The sequence below is a fragment of the Mus pahari genome, chromosome 1, assembly GCF_900095145.1.
Source record: "Mus pahari chromosome 1, PAHARI_EIJ_v1.1, whole genome shotgun sequence".
Taxonomy (NCBI): domain Eukaryota; kingdom Metazoa; phylum Chordata; class Mammalia; order Rodentia; family Muridae; genus Mus; species Mus pahari.
This window is the reverse complement of record NC_034590.1, coordinates 68,377,427-68,394,498: the sequence shown is the minus strand read 5'-3', so window position 1 is coordinate 68,394,498 and position 17,072 is coordinate 68,377,427. Positions and strand designations below refer to the sequence as shown.

At 43.1% G+C, this 17,072-nt stretch overlaps 1 protein-coding gene across 4 annotated transcripts in view; it reads left to right on the top strand.

Annotated features, from left to right (window-relative positions):
- Nucleotides 1-16,944, top strand: part of Aamdc (adipogenesis associated Mth938 domain containing) — a 28,150-nt gene extending 11,206 nt beyond the window's left edge. For 2 of the 4 annotated variants that reach the window (XM_021209926.1, XM_021209930.1), the window contains 3 exons: nt 3,557-3,706; nt 8,630-8,725; nt 16,545-16,944. In XM_021209926.1, the coding sequence (XP_021065585.1) occupies nt 3,557-3,706; nt 8,630-8,725; nt 16,545-16,685 (387 nt within the window). In that variant the 3' untranslated portion in view covers nt 16,686-16,944. The remainder of the gene's footprint in view (nt 1-3,556; nt 3,707-8,629; nt 8,726-16,544) is intronic. The other 2 variants (XM_021209936.1, XM_021209937.1) reach the window with 1 other exon arrangement.
- The last annotated feature ends 128 nt before the right edge of the window (nt 16,945-17,072 follow it).

Genomic DNA, 17,072 nt, shown 5'->3' with positions numbered 1-17,072 from the left:
AAGCTTTTTGGGTTCTTTTAAATATCTTATATTTTATTGAAAACTAGACATTTTAGATAATCAAGAAAAGCTGGGCATTTTGAGTAATGAAGGAAGTTTTGAAANTTTTTTTAAGTTTTCAAACATTTGCTTGTTCTAAATGACTTAACCTGCTTTGTGTTGCTATAATAAAACACCTGAAGCTAGGCATTCTGTACTTAACAGAAATGTATTTCTAACAATTCGGGACGGTGTAAAGATCAAGAGCCAGCTCTGGAAAGAACTTCCTTGCCCCATGTACCGTGCTATGGGGGCAGCAATCATATTGTAGAAGAGCTAAAGGAAGCAAGAAAGGGGGCCTGGGGCTGAGGAGATGGCTCAGTGAAGAACAATTGCTGTTCTTCTAGAAGACCTGAGTACTGGTCCCAGCACTCACGTGGGACTACTCGTAACTGCCCATAAGGCCAGCTCCAGGAGACCTAACAGCCTTATCTGGCCTCCATGGGCATCTGCACACTCACGTGCAAACAACCTCATAAGCACACACATGTCCACACAAATAAAATTTTAAAAATCAAAAGATGGTCAAACTCTTCCTTTTGTAACAAACCTACTCCAATGACAACAAACTGCCTCTTACAAAAGTGGAACAAAGCTATAATGTTGTTATGTGATGTTTTTATTTATTTGCAAGTTTTTATGATGCAATTTATTTTCAAAATAAGTAAAAATGGCAACACATACAGGCAGAGCTCTCATAGTTAAAAACACTCTTGCCAGTTCTTTGTCCCACCCCTTATCCACCAGGAAGATCACTAGTTAGAGACCACCCTGAATGACATGATAAGATACTGTCTCAAAAGAAACAAAAACAAGGGCAGAGTGATTGCCTAGCCTGCAGAAAGCCCTGGGTTTGATCTCCAGCACCACGGAGTAGACTGGATTTGGTCATGGAAGCCTTTAATACTAGTACTTAGGAGGGAGAAGCAAGAGGGTCAAAAATCAAGATCATCCTCAGCTATGTCATGAGTTCAAACCCAGCTTGAGATTCATTAGACCCTGACTCAAACAAGCCTGATGTGGTGGTGCATGCTTTTAATCCCACCACTTGGGAGACAAGAAAGCATGTAGAGTTCTGTGAGTTCTTGGCCAGCCTGGCCCACTTAAGTATTCCAGACAGTCAGAGCTACATAATAGAGAAACCCTGTCTCAAAAATACAAAGCAAATAAAAGCCCTCTTAAAATGTTACAGTTAAATAACCACACAAATTTGGAGGGCATTCAAACCACAGTACAAATGCTGTTGTTTCTGATTCCCATGTGGTGTGTGGCCACTGAAATACCTGTTCGGCCCTTCGCTTTGTTTCATCTTGGAAACATTTAGCCATTGCTCTGCAAGCTTGTTCTCTGAGTTTTTCCTCTATGTCTATGCAGATTAGTATTCAGCCACAAATTAATTCAGTAGTCATACACTTTGAGCCAGCAAGAGTTCTGTGTTCTACTAATGGATCCGTGTGTGCACTGAAGAGTGAATTGAAAATCCCACTTGTTTGTACTGTTTTTTTATGTCTGCCTATCCTCATATTCCTCTCTCTTTGTTTGTGTGACTAGGCATTATTAGCATATGATGTTCCAGTGAATTAACCTATCCATGTCTTTGCAGCATGAGCTCATGGCTTCTGGTCTACTTGGGATACATGGAGAGTTTATAAAGGCCTCTATGACTGTGTCACTCTTGAGAATTTCTTTTTGTCTTTTGTGTGTGTGGTATACGTATTAGTGCATGCTGCTGTACATATCAGGGAGTGTGTGTGGACATGCATACATGTGACTGTTGACGTCACCAGTTGCTCTCTATTTTGTGAGAAAGGGTCTTTCACTGAATCTGGAGCTTGAGGATTCAGCTAGAGTAGCTAGCCAGCAAGTTCCAGGGATCCTCCTGTCTCTGCTTTCCAGCACGGGGATTACAGTTGTGTGCAGCCATGCCCAGTTTTAGTTTTTTCTTTTTACATGAATGCTAATGATCTAGTTCTGGTCCTCAAGTTTGTACATTGTCTTAGTTAGGGTTTCCATTGCTGTGAACAGACACCATGACCAAGGCAACTCTCATAAAGGACAACATGTAATTGGGTCTGGCTTGCAGGTTCAGAGGTTCAGTCTATTATCATAATGGGGGAAGCATGGCAGCGTGCAGGCAGACATGGTACTGGAGGAGCCAAGAGTTCTACATCTTGATCCCAAGGCAGCCAGGAGGAGACTTTCTTCTGCAAGCAGCCAGGAAGAAGGTCTCTTTCGTACTGGGTGGAGCTTGAGCATTAAGAGACCTCAAAGCCCACACACAGTGACACATTTCCTCTGACAAGGCCACACCTCCTAATAGTGCCACTCCTCCTAATAGTGACACCTCCCATGGGCCAAGCATTCAAACCACATGAGTCTATGGGTCTATTCGAAGCTCCACACACATCAAACACTTTACTGACGAGCTGTCCAACCATCTCTCCCACTTGGAGAATTTCAGCCCTCGTTCACCAGTCAGGTGCTTACTCCGTAGTAGCAAGAAGTCTATTTGCTTTTATACTCCTACGTAGTTGAACTTAGGTGCCTACAGAGTCTAAATAGAGAGTTCCCAGGAGCTAAACTAATCTGAGATTCAGTGCTTTGCATAAATAAGCAGTTTATGGTAGGTCTTTAATTTTATTTCTAGAGTGACAAATAATTGTTTTAAAAGCAAGGTGTTGGGCTTTTCTTTCATTTGTTTTTTTAAATTTACTCATATGAATGTGTGTCTATGTGAGTGTATATGTGTGGGTGCCTCTGGAGGCTGATGAGGACACTGGATCTCCAGAACTAGAGTTACAGCAATTATGAGCTGCTCAACATGGGTACTTCAAACCAAATTAGGTCAAATAAAAGAACAGAGAGTGTTCCTATGTGCTGAGCTCTATCTCCAGCTTGGGGTTTTTGTTTTGTTTTGTTTTTTTTACTTTTTATTCGCGTATTTTTCTTTTTACTTGTGTGTGTGTGTGTGCATGCATGTGCGTGTGCATGTGCGAGAAAGAGAGAGAGAGAGAGAGAGAGAGAGAGAGAGAGAGAGACATAGAGACAGAGAAAGAATGTTTGTCAGTTCTCTTCTCCTACCATGTGGGCTTCAGGGATTGAACTGGAGTTGTTGGGCTTGATGCCAGGTAGCCTCTTGCTGGCCAAATAATCACATTTTAATAGGATTTGTTCACCGTGTTTATATTGAGGTAGGCCATGCCATCTCTTCGTCCTGTCATACTGAAGTAAAGCTTCACTTCCAAACTTTATCTCTAATAAAACATCCTGAGGATTCCCTCTGGAGTCTTGGAAATAATCTGTCATACCTGCTTTCTGTGCTCACATGATCCAGGTCCCAAGAGCAGTGTGCTTTAGGGAGGCAATCAGTAAGGGCCTGTGTACAGTGTAGGGTAAGACTCCTGTTAGAGAAGGAGACCCCTCATGTTGTAGAGAGTTGGGGCTTCCTGTCTCTGGATTTTGGAGCAGTTTCAACTTTCCTTGGTTGCTGACTTGGCACCTTTTCTTTTAATTTCAGATTTCAGCTCAGTTACTTATGGCTTCCCCTAAAATTGCTTCCCTCTCTTGGGGACAAATGAAAGTGCAAGGCTCTACCTTAACCTATAAGGATTGCAAAGTATGGCCAGGAGGCAGTCGGGCTTGGGACTGGAGAGAAACAGGAACCGAGGTAAGACGCTAGTGACTAGATTGGTTGACACTGCAGGCGGCTGAGCAAGGAACTTCCAACATACTAGACAGCCAAGTCCCTCTCTCTCCCTCTTCCTTGCTAAATGTATGCATCACCATTAAACTTACTCCTTTGGAGTGTGCGACGTAAGGCTGGAGATGCAAGGTTCACCAGTTAAGAGAACTGGCTGCTTGCATAGAGGACCTGGATTTGATCCCCAGCACCCTCATGGCAGCTCCTATCGTCTGTAACTTCAGTGTCAGTGTCTAACACTCTCCTGGCCTCCTCCACCATCAGGCATGTACATGGCGCAACAGACATACATGTAGGCAAGACACCAATACACACAAAATAAACTACACAGGCAATATAATGGAACCATGGGGCTGGAGAGTTGACTTGGCAGTTAAGAGCACTGGCTGCTCTTCCAAAATACCTGGGTTTAATTCCCAGCACCCACATGGCAACTAACGATTGTCTGTAACTCCAGTTCCAGGGGATCTGACACCAACTCACATGCATACAAATGGGCAGAACATAAATGTACATAAAACAAAAATAAATCATTTAAAATATATATAATAGACCCAAAATTCAATTCATATTCATAGGTTTGTGCAGTTACTATTATATTAATCCCAAGATATATTTGTTACCCCCCAAAGCACCCCCACAACCATGAGCATTTCCTCCATCTTGCACCTCCAGCTCCTGGCAAAACTGATACTTTATTAAACCCTACACTTTTATTACTTCTTCTCTTTCTTTCTTTCTTCCTTCCTTCCTTCCTTCCTTCTTTCTTTCTTTCTTTTTCTTTTTCTCTTTCTTTTTCTTTTTTTGGTTTTTTTTTTTTTTTTTTTTGGTTTTTCGAGACAGGGTTTCCCTGTCTGTTTGTCCTGGCTGTCCTGTAACTCACTTTGTAGACCAGGCTGGCCTTGAACGCAGAAATCCGCCTGCCTCTGCCTCCCAAGTGCTGGGATTAAAGGTGTGTGCCACCATGTCTGGCAGTTTTTGTTTTTTCAAGACAGTGTTTTTCTATGTAGCTCTGGCTGTCCTGGAACTCACCCTGTAAACCAGGCTGGCCTCAAACTCATAGAGATCCACCTGCCTCTGCCTCCCAAACTCTGAAATTAAAAGCATACACCACCACCACCTGGTTAAATCCTTCAGTTTGAAATAAATGTCATGTTTTGAAAAAAAATCACAGAATTTAGCAAGTTTTGGTTTTTTTTTTTTTCTTATTCTTCTCTTATATATTACATCCTGACTACAGTTTTGCCTCCCTCCCCTACCCCTAGCCTCTCCTTCCCCCACCACCTCTCCCCTTCTCCAGATCCACCCCCCCCCATCAGCCTCCCCTCAGATTAGAGCACCACCCCCCCAGGGATACCAAATACTACATAACAGACTACAATAAGAGCAGGCACATACTATCACATCAAGGCTAGACAAGGCAGCCCTTTAGAAGGAAAAGGGTCCTACCGGTGAGCAAGAGTCAAGGACAGACCCCCAACCACACCCTGGATTCCCATGAGAATACCAAGCCGCTCAGCCTTAACATACATGCAGAGGACCTAGGTCAGACTCTTACAGGCTCCTGATCAGGTGATTCTGTGGACCCTGTTCTCATGCATGGTGTGCCCCTGACCCCTCCCTCTGGTTCCTCTGATCCTCCTCCTCCCTCCAACACAGGACTCCCTGAGCTTGTCTAATGTTTTCTGGTTGGGAATTTAGTCCTTAAGGAACACAATTCTAGGTCAGATCAGGCTAGAGGTGGACATTCCTGATGTGTGGGCCTTATCAACCCGGTATCGCAGATGCAGGATTTAGACCTGGCGTGCTTTGGTTCTGAATCTTATGCAATGCCCCACAGGACTTCCCATTCCTGAGAGTGCTGGTCATGGGTAAGCAGGCAGCAGCGGACTATTTTCAACCTCCCCCTATTAGTAGAAACGCGGGAAGATTGTTCAAAGTGAAACTCAAGACTCCCGTGGCCCATGGCTGCAATGTTGGGGGCTGAAATCACTGGAGAGCTGTTACCAGAAGTTTCACAAGACTGTGGCAGGAAAGCAGCCAGTGCCCTGGTAGAGTAAGAGATCAGTCAAAGGGCTGTTCATTCAGGTGAGGACAATGAGAACATAACTCAGACAGTACCTACAGGGGATAGGTTCCAGCCATCCCTTCACTTCACTTCACTCAGAGAGTCTACTTTTAACACAAGGGAGCCAGCTAATGGTACTCCTATCCATTTACAAGCCTTTAATTTTGACAGAATGGAATGATTTTTTGAAAGCTTAATTTGGGCATATTTCCTTTTCAATTTGATTGTAAAATTTCTGAGTCACAAGGATGAAATCCTCATGTTTGGTTGCTAGATAAGACACTGTTCTACAACTAATAGCTTTCCCCCAAGAAAAACAGTGAGCTTTACAACCCTGGGCTATGTCATAAAAGCCTCGTGATAAAGATTGGAGTTATGCTCCATGAGTCTTGGTTGTTGTCTTGAGGAATTGGAAGCATAGGGGAGCTGAGGGCAATTTGAAGATGTGCGATACCAGTGTGAAGCTCCAAATCCAGGTTTCCACATGAAACAGAGAGTAATTGCTGCCAGTGCCTGGCTCCACAGGCTCCTGCTGTTAGGGTTTATTGCTCAGTTCAGGATACTGTGGGCCTGCAGGATAGCAGCAGCTGAAATCATCACCGCATGTGTCCACAGACCCAGCAACTCTGAATGGCTCTGATCAGCCATAGCTCTAGTCTGACTCTTCAGAAGAGTATAGTCTTGTACTCCTTCCAGCCCTGCACTGCATTTCTAGCCGTCAGGATAGTCTTGGTTTTTGACACTTATAACAGTGAAACAACGTGAAGTCTAAGAGTGTGGGAATCACTGTTCTATTCAGAACAGTTTGCTAAATGAAGTAAACACCCAATTTTCAAATAAATGCATTTATTTGAAATGCATTTAAGGAAGGCAAAGCTCTCCAACCCTGATCTGTAATTCTCTTAAACATTCACTGTGGTCATAGCTCCAAAAAAATGTAAATTATTTAAACCATATATTAAGTTCAGGGTGGATCTAGGATTGATCAATTACAGAGTATAGGACTAAAAAGAACATCTGATCCAATTCTTTTATAGTCTTTAATAAATAGTTGTAATCATGGGGCAGGAGAGTTGCCTCAGTGATTACGAGCACTGACTGCTCTTCCACAGGACCCAGGTTCAATTCCCAGCACCCACATGGCAGCTCACAACTGTCTATAACTCCATGCCAGGGGATCTGACACCCTCACACAGACATGTAGGCAAAATACCAATACACATAAAATAAAAACTAAGAAAATCATTTAAAATTTATAAAACAATCATGTAGATATGTCCCTGTTCAATTTCTCCTTTAAATTTTTTTTAAGTAATTTAAAAACATTACAAGCTGGGGCTGAAGAGATGTCTCAGAAGTTAAATAAATTTAAAAAATTTAAAAAAAAAGAATTTTTTTGGGGGGAGGGTTGTTTTTTTGTTTGTTTGTTTTTTTTTGTTGTTGTTTTTTGAGGCAGGGTTTCTCCGTGTAGCCCTGGCTGTCCTGGAACTCACTTTGTAGACCAGGCTGGCCTCGAACTCAGAAATCCGCCTGCCTCTGCCTCCCAAGTGCTGGGATTAAAGGCGTGCGCCACCACGCCTGGCTCTCAACTGCCTGGTTTTATGTTTCATTCTTTTAAGTGTCAAGTAGGTTGTTCCTTGGTATCAGGACCCAGCTGGGCTCTTTATAGAGTTCACTTTAGCAGAACTTTATAGAGCTCATTGTAGCAGAAATACTGTGTGTCTGAGCTCAGATTCCAGTTCTGCCACTTGACAGTGTGTCAGCCTAAGCAAGCTGTATGTTTCTGAGCAGCAGCGTGCTCATATGTAGTAGACAGCGGAGGCTTTTGTGCTTACCTTTCTCTTTCTTTCCTATCTTGTCTTTTACTGGTTTTTGTTTGGTTTTCGAGACAGGGTTTCTTTATCTTTCCCTACATCCCCAGGTGCAGGATTCTTAATTATTTCCTAAATCGCAATCTTAGCATGGTGTGCAGTCAGTCGCTGTCTTCTCTGACCACATCATCACTCTGCTTGAGTCATACTGAAAACCTTATTTATAATTATGTGTGTATCTGTGTGTACGTGTGTCCACGTGAGTGCATAGGTCATAAGACGGTGACAGATCTCCCGGAGCTGGAGTTACAGCAGTTGTGAGCTGTCCAGTGTGCAGGGATTGATGCAGGCCCTCTTCACCAGGAGGACACACTCTTAGCCCCTGTGAAGTTCCTTACTTGCTAATACTGCTCCTCACCCCACTGAAATTGCCTGCTGGCCATTGTAGCATATGCCTATAATCCCAGTACACCGTAGCTAGAGACAGGAGGACCAGGAGTTCAAAGACAGGCTATCGACTGAACTTACTGCCAGTCTGAGCTACATGAGGTCTGCCCAAATTAGAGGGACAGGGGCAGAAGAAGGCAATCTTGTGTGTTTCCCATTACACTTGGAGCTCCTTGACTGCAGCTCTGTATCTTCTTGTTTCCATGCCCAGAATGTGAGACTATGCTTGGCAGAAAGCAAACCTCAGTAAACAGTTCTAGAATGAACCCCATAAGGATGGCTGTTGTGAGGACTGAGTAGTTAAGCGTTTGCTGCTCTTACAGACGATCTGGGGTTTAGTTTCCATCATCCACATGACAGCTCACAACTGCCTGTAACTCAGATGCCCTCTGCTGGCCTTGGTGGCCACCAGGCACACACATGCTGCACATGCATGCATGAAGGCAAAACGCTTAAAATAAAAAATTTTGTTACTTTTGGCATACATTTAAAATAACATTTTTTTAAAAAAGAGTTGGGTTGTGAAGAAAGATTGGTACCTTTCTGCTCTCTCCCCATATCCAGCATTCTCCTGGAGTGCAGCCCGCAGATGTAAAGGAAGTTGCTGAGAAGGGTGTACAGACACTTGTGATTGGCAGAGGAATGAGTGAGGCCTTGAAGGTAGGTTCTGATGTCTACAGCATTCCTGAGGACAGGCACTTACCTCTCAGACCTTAGCGCTCTAAGGTACTATTTGCTCTCTATTTCCTTCATTAGAGTTCAGCTCCAAATATCACGGCCTCTCATTTTGCTAAGCGATATGTGGCCTAGGATGAGTAAGACTGTGTACACTCCACTTTGTCAGTGCTGGACTTTCCAAATCTCTGTGCCCAATCCCGATTGTGTCCTTTCAACTATTTCTCACAAATCCCTCAGTTCCAGAATTTCTCACCTTCTGTGGTTATCAGGTCAGTAGTCATGTGGGTCAGCAGTGGGAATCACTCTGGGCAGTGCATTGTTCTGTAACATTATCACCGTGTGAACATCACAGAGTGCGCACACACAGAGTAGCGATGCCAGATGGCCATGAACTCTTAATGGAAACACATTTAAACATGGGGTCCATTTTGGGGTGAAAAAGCCATTAAGGAGTTCATAACTATAGTCAGTCATTGAACTTTTGGGGCTCTTGCCTCTGCATCCTGAGTACTAAGACTACAAGCATGCACTATCACACACAGTTCATGCCATGCTAGGGGATTGACGCTCAGGGTTTCATGCAAGTACGCCACCCACTGAGCTCCATCGCTAATTTATCAGTTGGGTTTAGTTTTGACATGGTCGTCTTTTGTATCCCCGACTGGCCCGGACATTGCTGTGCCCCTCCTGCCTTTCCTTCTGTGTGCTGGAACCACATCAGCTGCTGTGCTCAACCCACTACTTTAGATCTTGATAGTATATTTTATACTATGCCTTTTCGTTTTCTTTTTTCTTTTTTCTTTTTTTTCTTTTTTGAGACAGGGTTTCTCTGTGTAGTCCTGGCTGTCCTGGAACTCACTCTGTAGACCAGGCTGGCCTTGAACTCAGAAATTTGCCTACCTCTGCCTCCCAAGTTCTGGGATTAAAGGTGTGCGCCACCACGCCTGGCTTTGTTTTCTTTTCTTTTTTTTTTTTTAAGCAAATTTTTTTTTTTAAGATTTATTTTATTTTTAATGTAAGTACACTGCAGCTATCTTCAGACACTCCAGAAGAGGGCGTCAGATCTCCTTACGAGATGGTTGTGAGCCACCATGTGGTTGCTGGGATTTGAACTCAGGACCTTCGGAAGAACAGTCGGGTGCTCTTACCCTCTGAGCCATCTCACCAGCCCTTTGTTTTCTTTTGAGTTATGTTTTTTTGCTGCGTTCAGAACATAAGTGTCTATTTTATTTCATTTGTAAAATATTATACACTTACTGTAAAACATTCAAGAGTCAACGAAGAACTGGAAGTAAAGAGATGAAGGAGCTCTTCCTTGCAGGTTCTACACAGATTCATACTGCTCTAACCCTTTGTCCACACCTTCATATGTGTTCACACTGACACATATGCACGTATGCAGACTCAGCCCTGTCATGCTGTGGTGCTTTGAATATGGTGGCCCAAGCAAGGAGTGTCACTCGTAGGCCTTGTTGGAGTGGGTGTGGTCTTGTTGGAAGAAGTGTGTCACTGTGGGAGTGGGCTTTAAGACCCTCACCCTAGCTGCCTGGAAGTCAATCTTCCACTAGCAGCCTTCAGATGAAGATGCAGAACTCTCAGCTCCTTTTGCACCATGGCTGCCTGGATGCTGCCATGCTCCCGTCTTGATGATAATGTGCTGAACCTCTGAACCTGTAAGCCAGACCCAATTAAATGTTGTCTTTATAAGAGTATCCTTGGAGGCCAGGCAGTGGTGGCACATGCCTTTAATCCAAGCACTTGGGAGGCAGAGGCAGGTGGATTTCTGAGGTCCAGGCCAGCCTGGTCTACAGAGTGAGTTCCAGGACAGCCAGGGCTACACAGAGAAACCTTATCTTGAGGAAAAAAAAAAAAAGAGTAGCCTTGATCATAGTGTCTGTTCAGAGCAGTAAAACTCTAACTAACACAGAAGTTGGTACCAGGGACTGGGGTATTGATTGCTGTGATAGGCCGGACCACACTTTTGTTTGGAAGAATGTGGATCTTGGGAGTCTGGATTTGGAAAGCCACGGAACGCTTTAAGTGAGGCGTAACGGGCCGTCCCAGTAGGACTATGGGAGACTGTTGCTGAGAGTGATTTGAACTGCGCGGACCTGGCCCGTGTGGTCTTAGTGGACAAGAATTTTAGTATGCGGCCTATTTTTGTGGTATTTTGGTGAAAAATGTGGCTGCTTTTTGCCCTTGTCTGAAGAGTCTACTAAAGTAAAGAGATTTGATTCTAACTGCATTGACAAAGGACATCTCAAAAAAACCTAGCAGAGTCTGTGTTCTCTGGTTAAGAGCATTTTGAAGAAGTATCGCCAGCTTAGAAAGGAAAACTATAAAATGTATGGTTCAAGTAATAATAAAGGGGCAGCAGGAAATTAAATGGAGCCGAATCCTGTGTTCTTCTTTACCTCCTTAGGTAAAGAGATTTAGGGAGTGGTGATCCTCAGGGCAAGATCCCACTCTGCTAAGCTTACTGTATGTGTTTGCAGTTGAACAAGGAATAGTTTGGACTTTTAATTTGAAATGAACTACAATCCAGAAATGGAGGGTGCACTGTGATCCAGTGCCAGTGAGTTTGCAGCTCTTTCCCACTTTCTTTACTTTTCTTTTCTTTTTTTTTTTTTTTTTTGGAGACGGGGTTTCTCTGTGTAGCCCTGGCTGTCCTAGAACTCACTCTGTAGACCAGGCTGGCCTCGAACTCAGAAATCCGCCTGTCTCTGCCTCCCGAGTGCTGGGATTAAAGGTGTGGGTGTGCCACCACTGCCCGGCTCCCACTTTCTTTTCTATTCGATTCAGTGTATCTAGTTTTCTGTTTAGGTTCTTGATTCACTTGGACTTGAGCTTTGTGCAAGGTGATAAATGTGGATCTACTTTCATTTTTATACATATAGGTTGTCAGTTGAACTAGCATGATTTAATGAAGATGTTTTCTTTTTTTCATTGTGTTTTTGGCTTCTCTGTGGAAGATCAGGTATCTATCTATGAATGTGTGGGCTTATTTCTGGGTATTCAATTCTATTTCATTGATTGACCTGTTTGTCTCTGTACCAATACCATGAGGTTTTTATCACTATTGCTCTGTTGTATAGTTTAAGGTCAGAGATGGTGGTTCCCCTAGCTGTTCCTTTATTGTTAAGAATTGTTTTCGATATCCTGTGTTCTTTGTTTTTCCATATGAAATTGAGAGTTGCTCTTTCCATGTTAGTGAAAAACTGTGTTGGAATCTTAATGGGGATTTCGTTGAACCTGTAGATTGCTTTTGGTAGGATGGCCATTTTTACTATGTTGATTCTACCAGTCCATTGGCACAGGGGAAACTCTAATGGCTCAGGCTCTAAGATCAACAATTGATAAATGGGACCTCATGAAACTGAAAATCTTCTGTAAGGCAAAGGTCACAGTCAATAGTACAAATCGGCAACCTACAGATGAGGAAAAAAATCTTCACCAACCCCACATCCAATAGACAACTAATATCCAAAATATATAAAGAACTCAAGAAGCTAACCTCCAAAAAACCAAATAACCTCATTTAAAAATAGAGTACAAAGCTAAACAGAGAAATCTCAACTGAGGAAATCTCGAATGGCCAAGAAGCACCTAAATAAGTGTTCAGCATCCTTAGTCATCAGGGAAATGCAAACCAAAACGACCCTGAGATTCCACCTCACACCAATCAGAATGGCTAAGATCAAAAACTCAGGTGACAGCACATGTTGTTGAGGATGTGGAGAAAGAGGAACACACCTCCATTACTGGTGGGATTGCAAGCTGGTACAACCACTCTGGAAATCAATCTGGTGGTTCCTCAGAAAATTGGAAATAGTTCTATCCTGAAGATCCAGCTATGCCATTACTGGGCATACACTCAAAAGATGCTCCACTATGTTCACAGCATCCTTATTTATAATAGCCAGAAGCTGGAAAGAACCCAGATGTCCCTCAACAGAAGAATGGATATAGAAAAATGTGGTACATTTATACAATGGAGCACTACTTAGCTGTTAAAAAAACATGACTTTGGGGCTGGTGAGATGGCTCAGTGGGTAAGAGCACCCAACTGCTCTTCCAAAGGTCCAGAGTTCAAATCCCAGCAACCACATGGTGGCTCACAACCATCCATATCAAGATCTGATGCCCTCTTCTGGAGCTGCAGTGTACTTGCATATAATAAATAAATCTTTTAAAACAAACAAACAAAAAAAACAAAATAAACAAAAAAACATGACTTCATGAATTTTCCAGGCAAATGGATGGAACTAGAAAATATCATCCTGAGTGAGGTAATCCAGACTCAAAGGGACATACTTGGTATGTTCTCACTGATAAGTGGATATTAACCCAAAAGCTTGGAATACCCATGGTCAAACTCACAGACCATATGAAGCTCAAGAAGGAAAACCAAAGTGTGGATGCTTCAATGCCACTTAGAAGGGGGAACAAAATAATCACTGGAGGTAGAGGGAGGTCCTGGGTAGGAGAGGAGAGGGGAGGGGAAAGGGAGGGCTGGTTTAGGAATGGGAAGAGACAGAAGTCCAGAGGGCCAGGAGAATGAAAAGAAATGTGTAGCAGTGAGGGCGGGGAACAGGGAGGGACCACGAGAAAGTCCTAGATGCCATGGGATACCTGCTGAGAAAAGCTGCTACCAAGGAGGGGAACCACCAAAGAGAAAGAATTGTGCTGTAGTCAGCAAGGCAGAAAGGAGTTGGAAAACTGAAGACCACTTAGACCTTAGATATTGGAGATGCAGAGGTTGGAGTTTGCCCAGCTGATTTCCTGTCTGGCCTTGGGGATTACAGTTAAGTGACTGATGAATCTCAGAAGAGACTTTGAACTTAGGACTTCTACCATTGGTGAGACTGCTATAGACTATGGGGACTTTGGAATTTGGACTAAATGTATTTTTTTTATTATGCTATGGCTAGGTATGGCCCCCATAGACTCTTATTTGAATAAGCCTATGGGAGCCAGGGGAATGTAGTAGTTTGAATATGTTTGGTCCAGGGAGTGGCATTATTAGGAAGTGTGGCCGTGTTGGAGTTGGAGAAGTGTGTCACTGTGGGGGTGGACAATGAGACTCTCCTCCTAACCACCTGGGAACCAATCTTCTCCTAGCAGCCCTTAGATGAAGATGTAGAAGATGTAGAACTCTTAGCTCCTCCTGCACCATGCTTGCCTGGACGTTGCCATGCTCCCACCTTAATGATAATGGACTGAACCTCTGAACCTGTAAGCCAGCCCCAATTAAATGTTGCCCGTATAAGAGTTACCTTGGTCATGGTGTCTGTTAACAGCAGTAAAACACATGTAAATAGGATAATATCATATATATTGTTCTATATTCCATCTTACGTTGTTCTAGACAGCTTTCCACATAAGTATATAGAGACTTACATAATTATATCCTTTATATAAATGCCTTGTGGGGGGAGGGTATAGGGGACATTCGGTATAGCCTTTGAAATGTAAATGTAGAAAATATCTAATAAAATAATTAAAAATAAATAAATAAATGCCTTGCAATCTTACACCCTACTGATGAGGGCACACTTTATTTGTATTGTAAAGTTTTAACCTCGGGGCTGGTGAGATGGCTCAGCAGTGAGAGCACTTGCTGTTCTTCTGCAGAACCCAGGGTCAGTTCCCAGCACCCATGTGGCAGCTCACAACTGTCTCTAACTCCAGAACCATAGGCTCTGACACCCATCCTCTTCTGGCCTCCATGAACGCTGGGCACAAAGGTGGTACACAGACATACATGAAAGCAAAATATGCAAAGTTATAAATAAATCTAAAATTTTTAATTTAAGTTCCCTTTTCTCCATTATAATCTTTATAATCCATTATATAATCTCCATTATAATCATTATAGTCTTTTTATGTAAGGCTTTTGGTATCAAACCTTTCAAACTAAGATAGGGCACATTTAAAAATATTTCATTCAGTTCTAGAGATCGAGCTAAAAAATATTCAGGATAAGTCAAAATCAGTATCGTCCATTAGTAGTTGGGTCCTATCTCCGCTGCAGAGAGAACTCAGTTGCTAAAGCTCTTCACTTGCAAACACAATGACCTGTGTTCAGTTCTCCTGCATCCCAGAGTCCTGCAGAGAAGGCTCAGCAGCTAAGTAAGCCACAGGATCTACAACTACAACCATCTACAACTACAGCTCTAGGGATCTGATACCCCATTCCAGTCTCCACAGGCACTAAGCACAAATGTGGTGCATAGGCATACATGCTGGCAAAAACCCTATACACACAAAATAAAAATTTAAATGTATGTGACTTAAAAAATTATTGATTTTAGCCGGGCATGGTGGTGCACGTCTTTAATCCTAGCACTCAGGAGGCAGAGGCAGGCGGATTTCTGAGTTCGAGGCCAGCCTGGTCTACAAAGTGAGTTCCAGGACAGCCAGAACTACACAAAGAAACCCTGTCTCGAAAAAAACCAAAAAAAAAAAAAAAAAAAAAGTATTGATTTTATTTTATGTATTTATGTTGTCTCGCCTGCATGGACATCTTTGCATTACACATTGCCTGGTGCCTGTGGAGGCCAACAGAGGTAGATTCCCAGGACTGGAGCTGTTACAATTGGGAGCTACCATGTGGGCACTGGGACTCAAACCTGGATCCAACAAGTGCTCTTCATTGCTGAGCCAACTCTCAAGCCTGCTTTGTAATTGATGGTGGTAACAAAACCTCACTTGCTTTATTTATCTTAGTCCTCAGTGTCTAGCACAATGTCTAGACTATAGAAAATTCTTAAAATACTCATACATTTAGCTACAGATAAAATACCCCTTTTTGTTTGTTTGTTTTGAGACAAGGTCATACTTTGTAGCCTTGGCTCTCCTGGAACTCATTCACTGTGTACTCAAGGCTCACCTCAAATGCACAGAGAACATCTGGCCTATGTGTATATCTGTGCATCAGTTACATTCCATGCCCACGGCAAAGCACCATACATATAAAATAATAAAATAAATCTTAAACAATTATTTAAAAATAAAAACAGCAAGCTAGATAACTTCAGATAATAAATACTGTAAACAAAATGGTGCCTTGGGAGCAGTTGCTTATGACTAGTCCAGAAAGGCCGCTCTGCGAAGGTGTTTGAGTCTCAGAGTATAAGCCTATCAGTGACATCCGCATGCAAACTCCGTGATACTACTGCAAACTGGAGCATCTGACACTTTTAAAAGCTGGTGGAAGGCCTTTTGGTTTGGCACATGGGAAAGTTTGACTTCAGACTTAAGTTGGACCAATCAAACTTTAAAAATTTACCCAGCATGGGCTATGCACCATGTTAGACATTTTCTGTACCTTAACTCAGTTCTCATAGCAGCCCTGTGGACCAGTTATGACTAGATCTGAGTTATAAGCACAGGGATAAATACAGGGTTACATTCTTACTCAGAACTACAGTGCTAGAGGGGCTTCAACCCAGGGCTGACCCACACATCCTGCTCTTCCCTGCCTGTCCACTGGTGACAAAGTGAGGGTGCAGTGAGACGGGAAGTTGACAGTGGTCTTTTTATCCCATACTGGTACGGGGGAGTGGATGCAGGGCTCGTGCCTGCTCATACCCCAGAGCCTCTGCAGTGCAACCCCAGCTCCTCACAGGCCCTTCTGAAACTCACCGGGGCTCCTGTCTAATTTTGGAATGGTGACACACGGGATGATTGAGAAGTGACAGGTGTTCTGTCTAATTCTGTAAAGTGCGCTTGCCTTGTAGTGGGAGTAGTTCTGGGGCTCCTGTCCCCCTTCTTATTCATCTCCTTTCCTTCTTTCCAGGTGCCTCCGTCGACTGTGGAGTACCTTGAGAAACAAGGCATCGATGTGCGGGTCCTCCAGACAGAGCAGGCAGTGAAGGAGTATAATGCCTTGGTTGCCCAAGGGGTCAGGGTAGGCGGTGTCTTCCATTCTACCTGCTGATGGCGCCTACAGAGGAGAAGAAATCAGACTGCAAAGCCTTGGCTGTCTTACCAGTCTCCACATCAGCCTTCACTGTGTATTTTGGACTTATGTTCATGTTCTTGGGACAGATTGATGGGAGGCTAAGGCAGAGGTTTTGCTCTCCAGGTTGCTTAAATCAGAAAAGAGAGAGATTTGCTGACATTTAGTATTGTGCTATGTGTTAAGTTCAAAGTATGAGAAACTTGATACAAAAATAAAGGTTGAAACTTGAAGGCCAGAGAGAAAGTTGAGAGCATTGGAGATCTCATTACAGTTCATGCTTTGGAACCTTTATCCATTAATTCAACTTTTTTGTTTGTTTGTTTGTTTTGTTTTTTCAAGACAGGGTTTCTCTGTGTAGCCCTG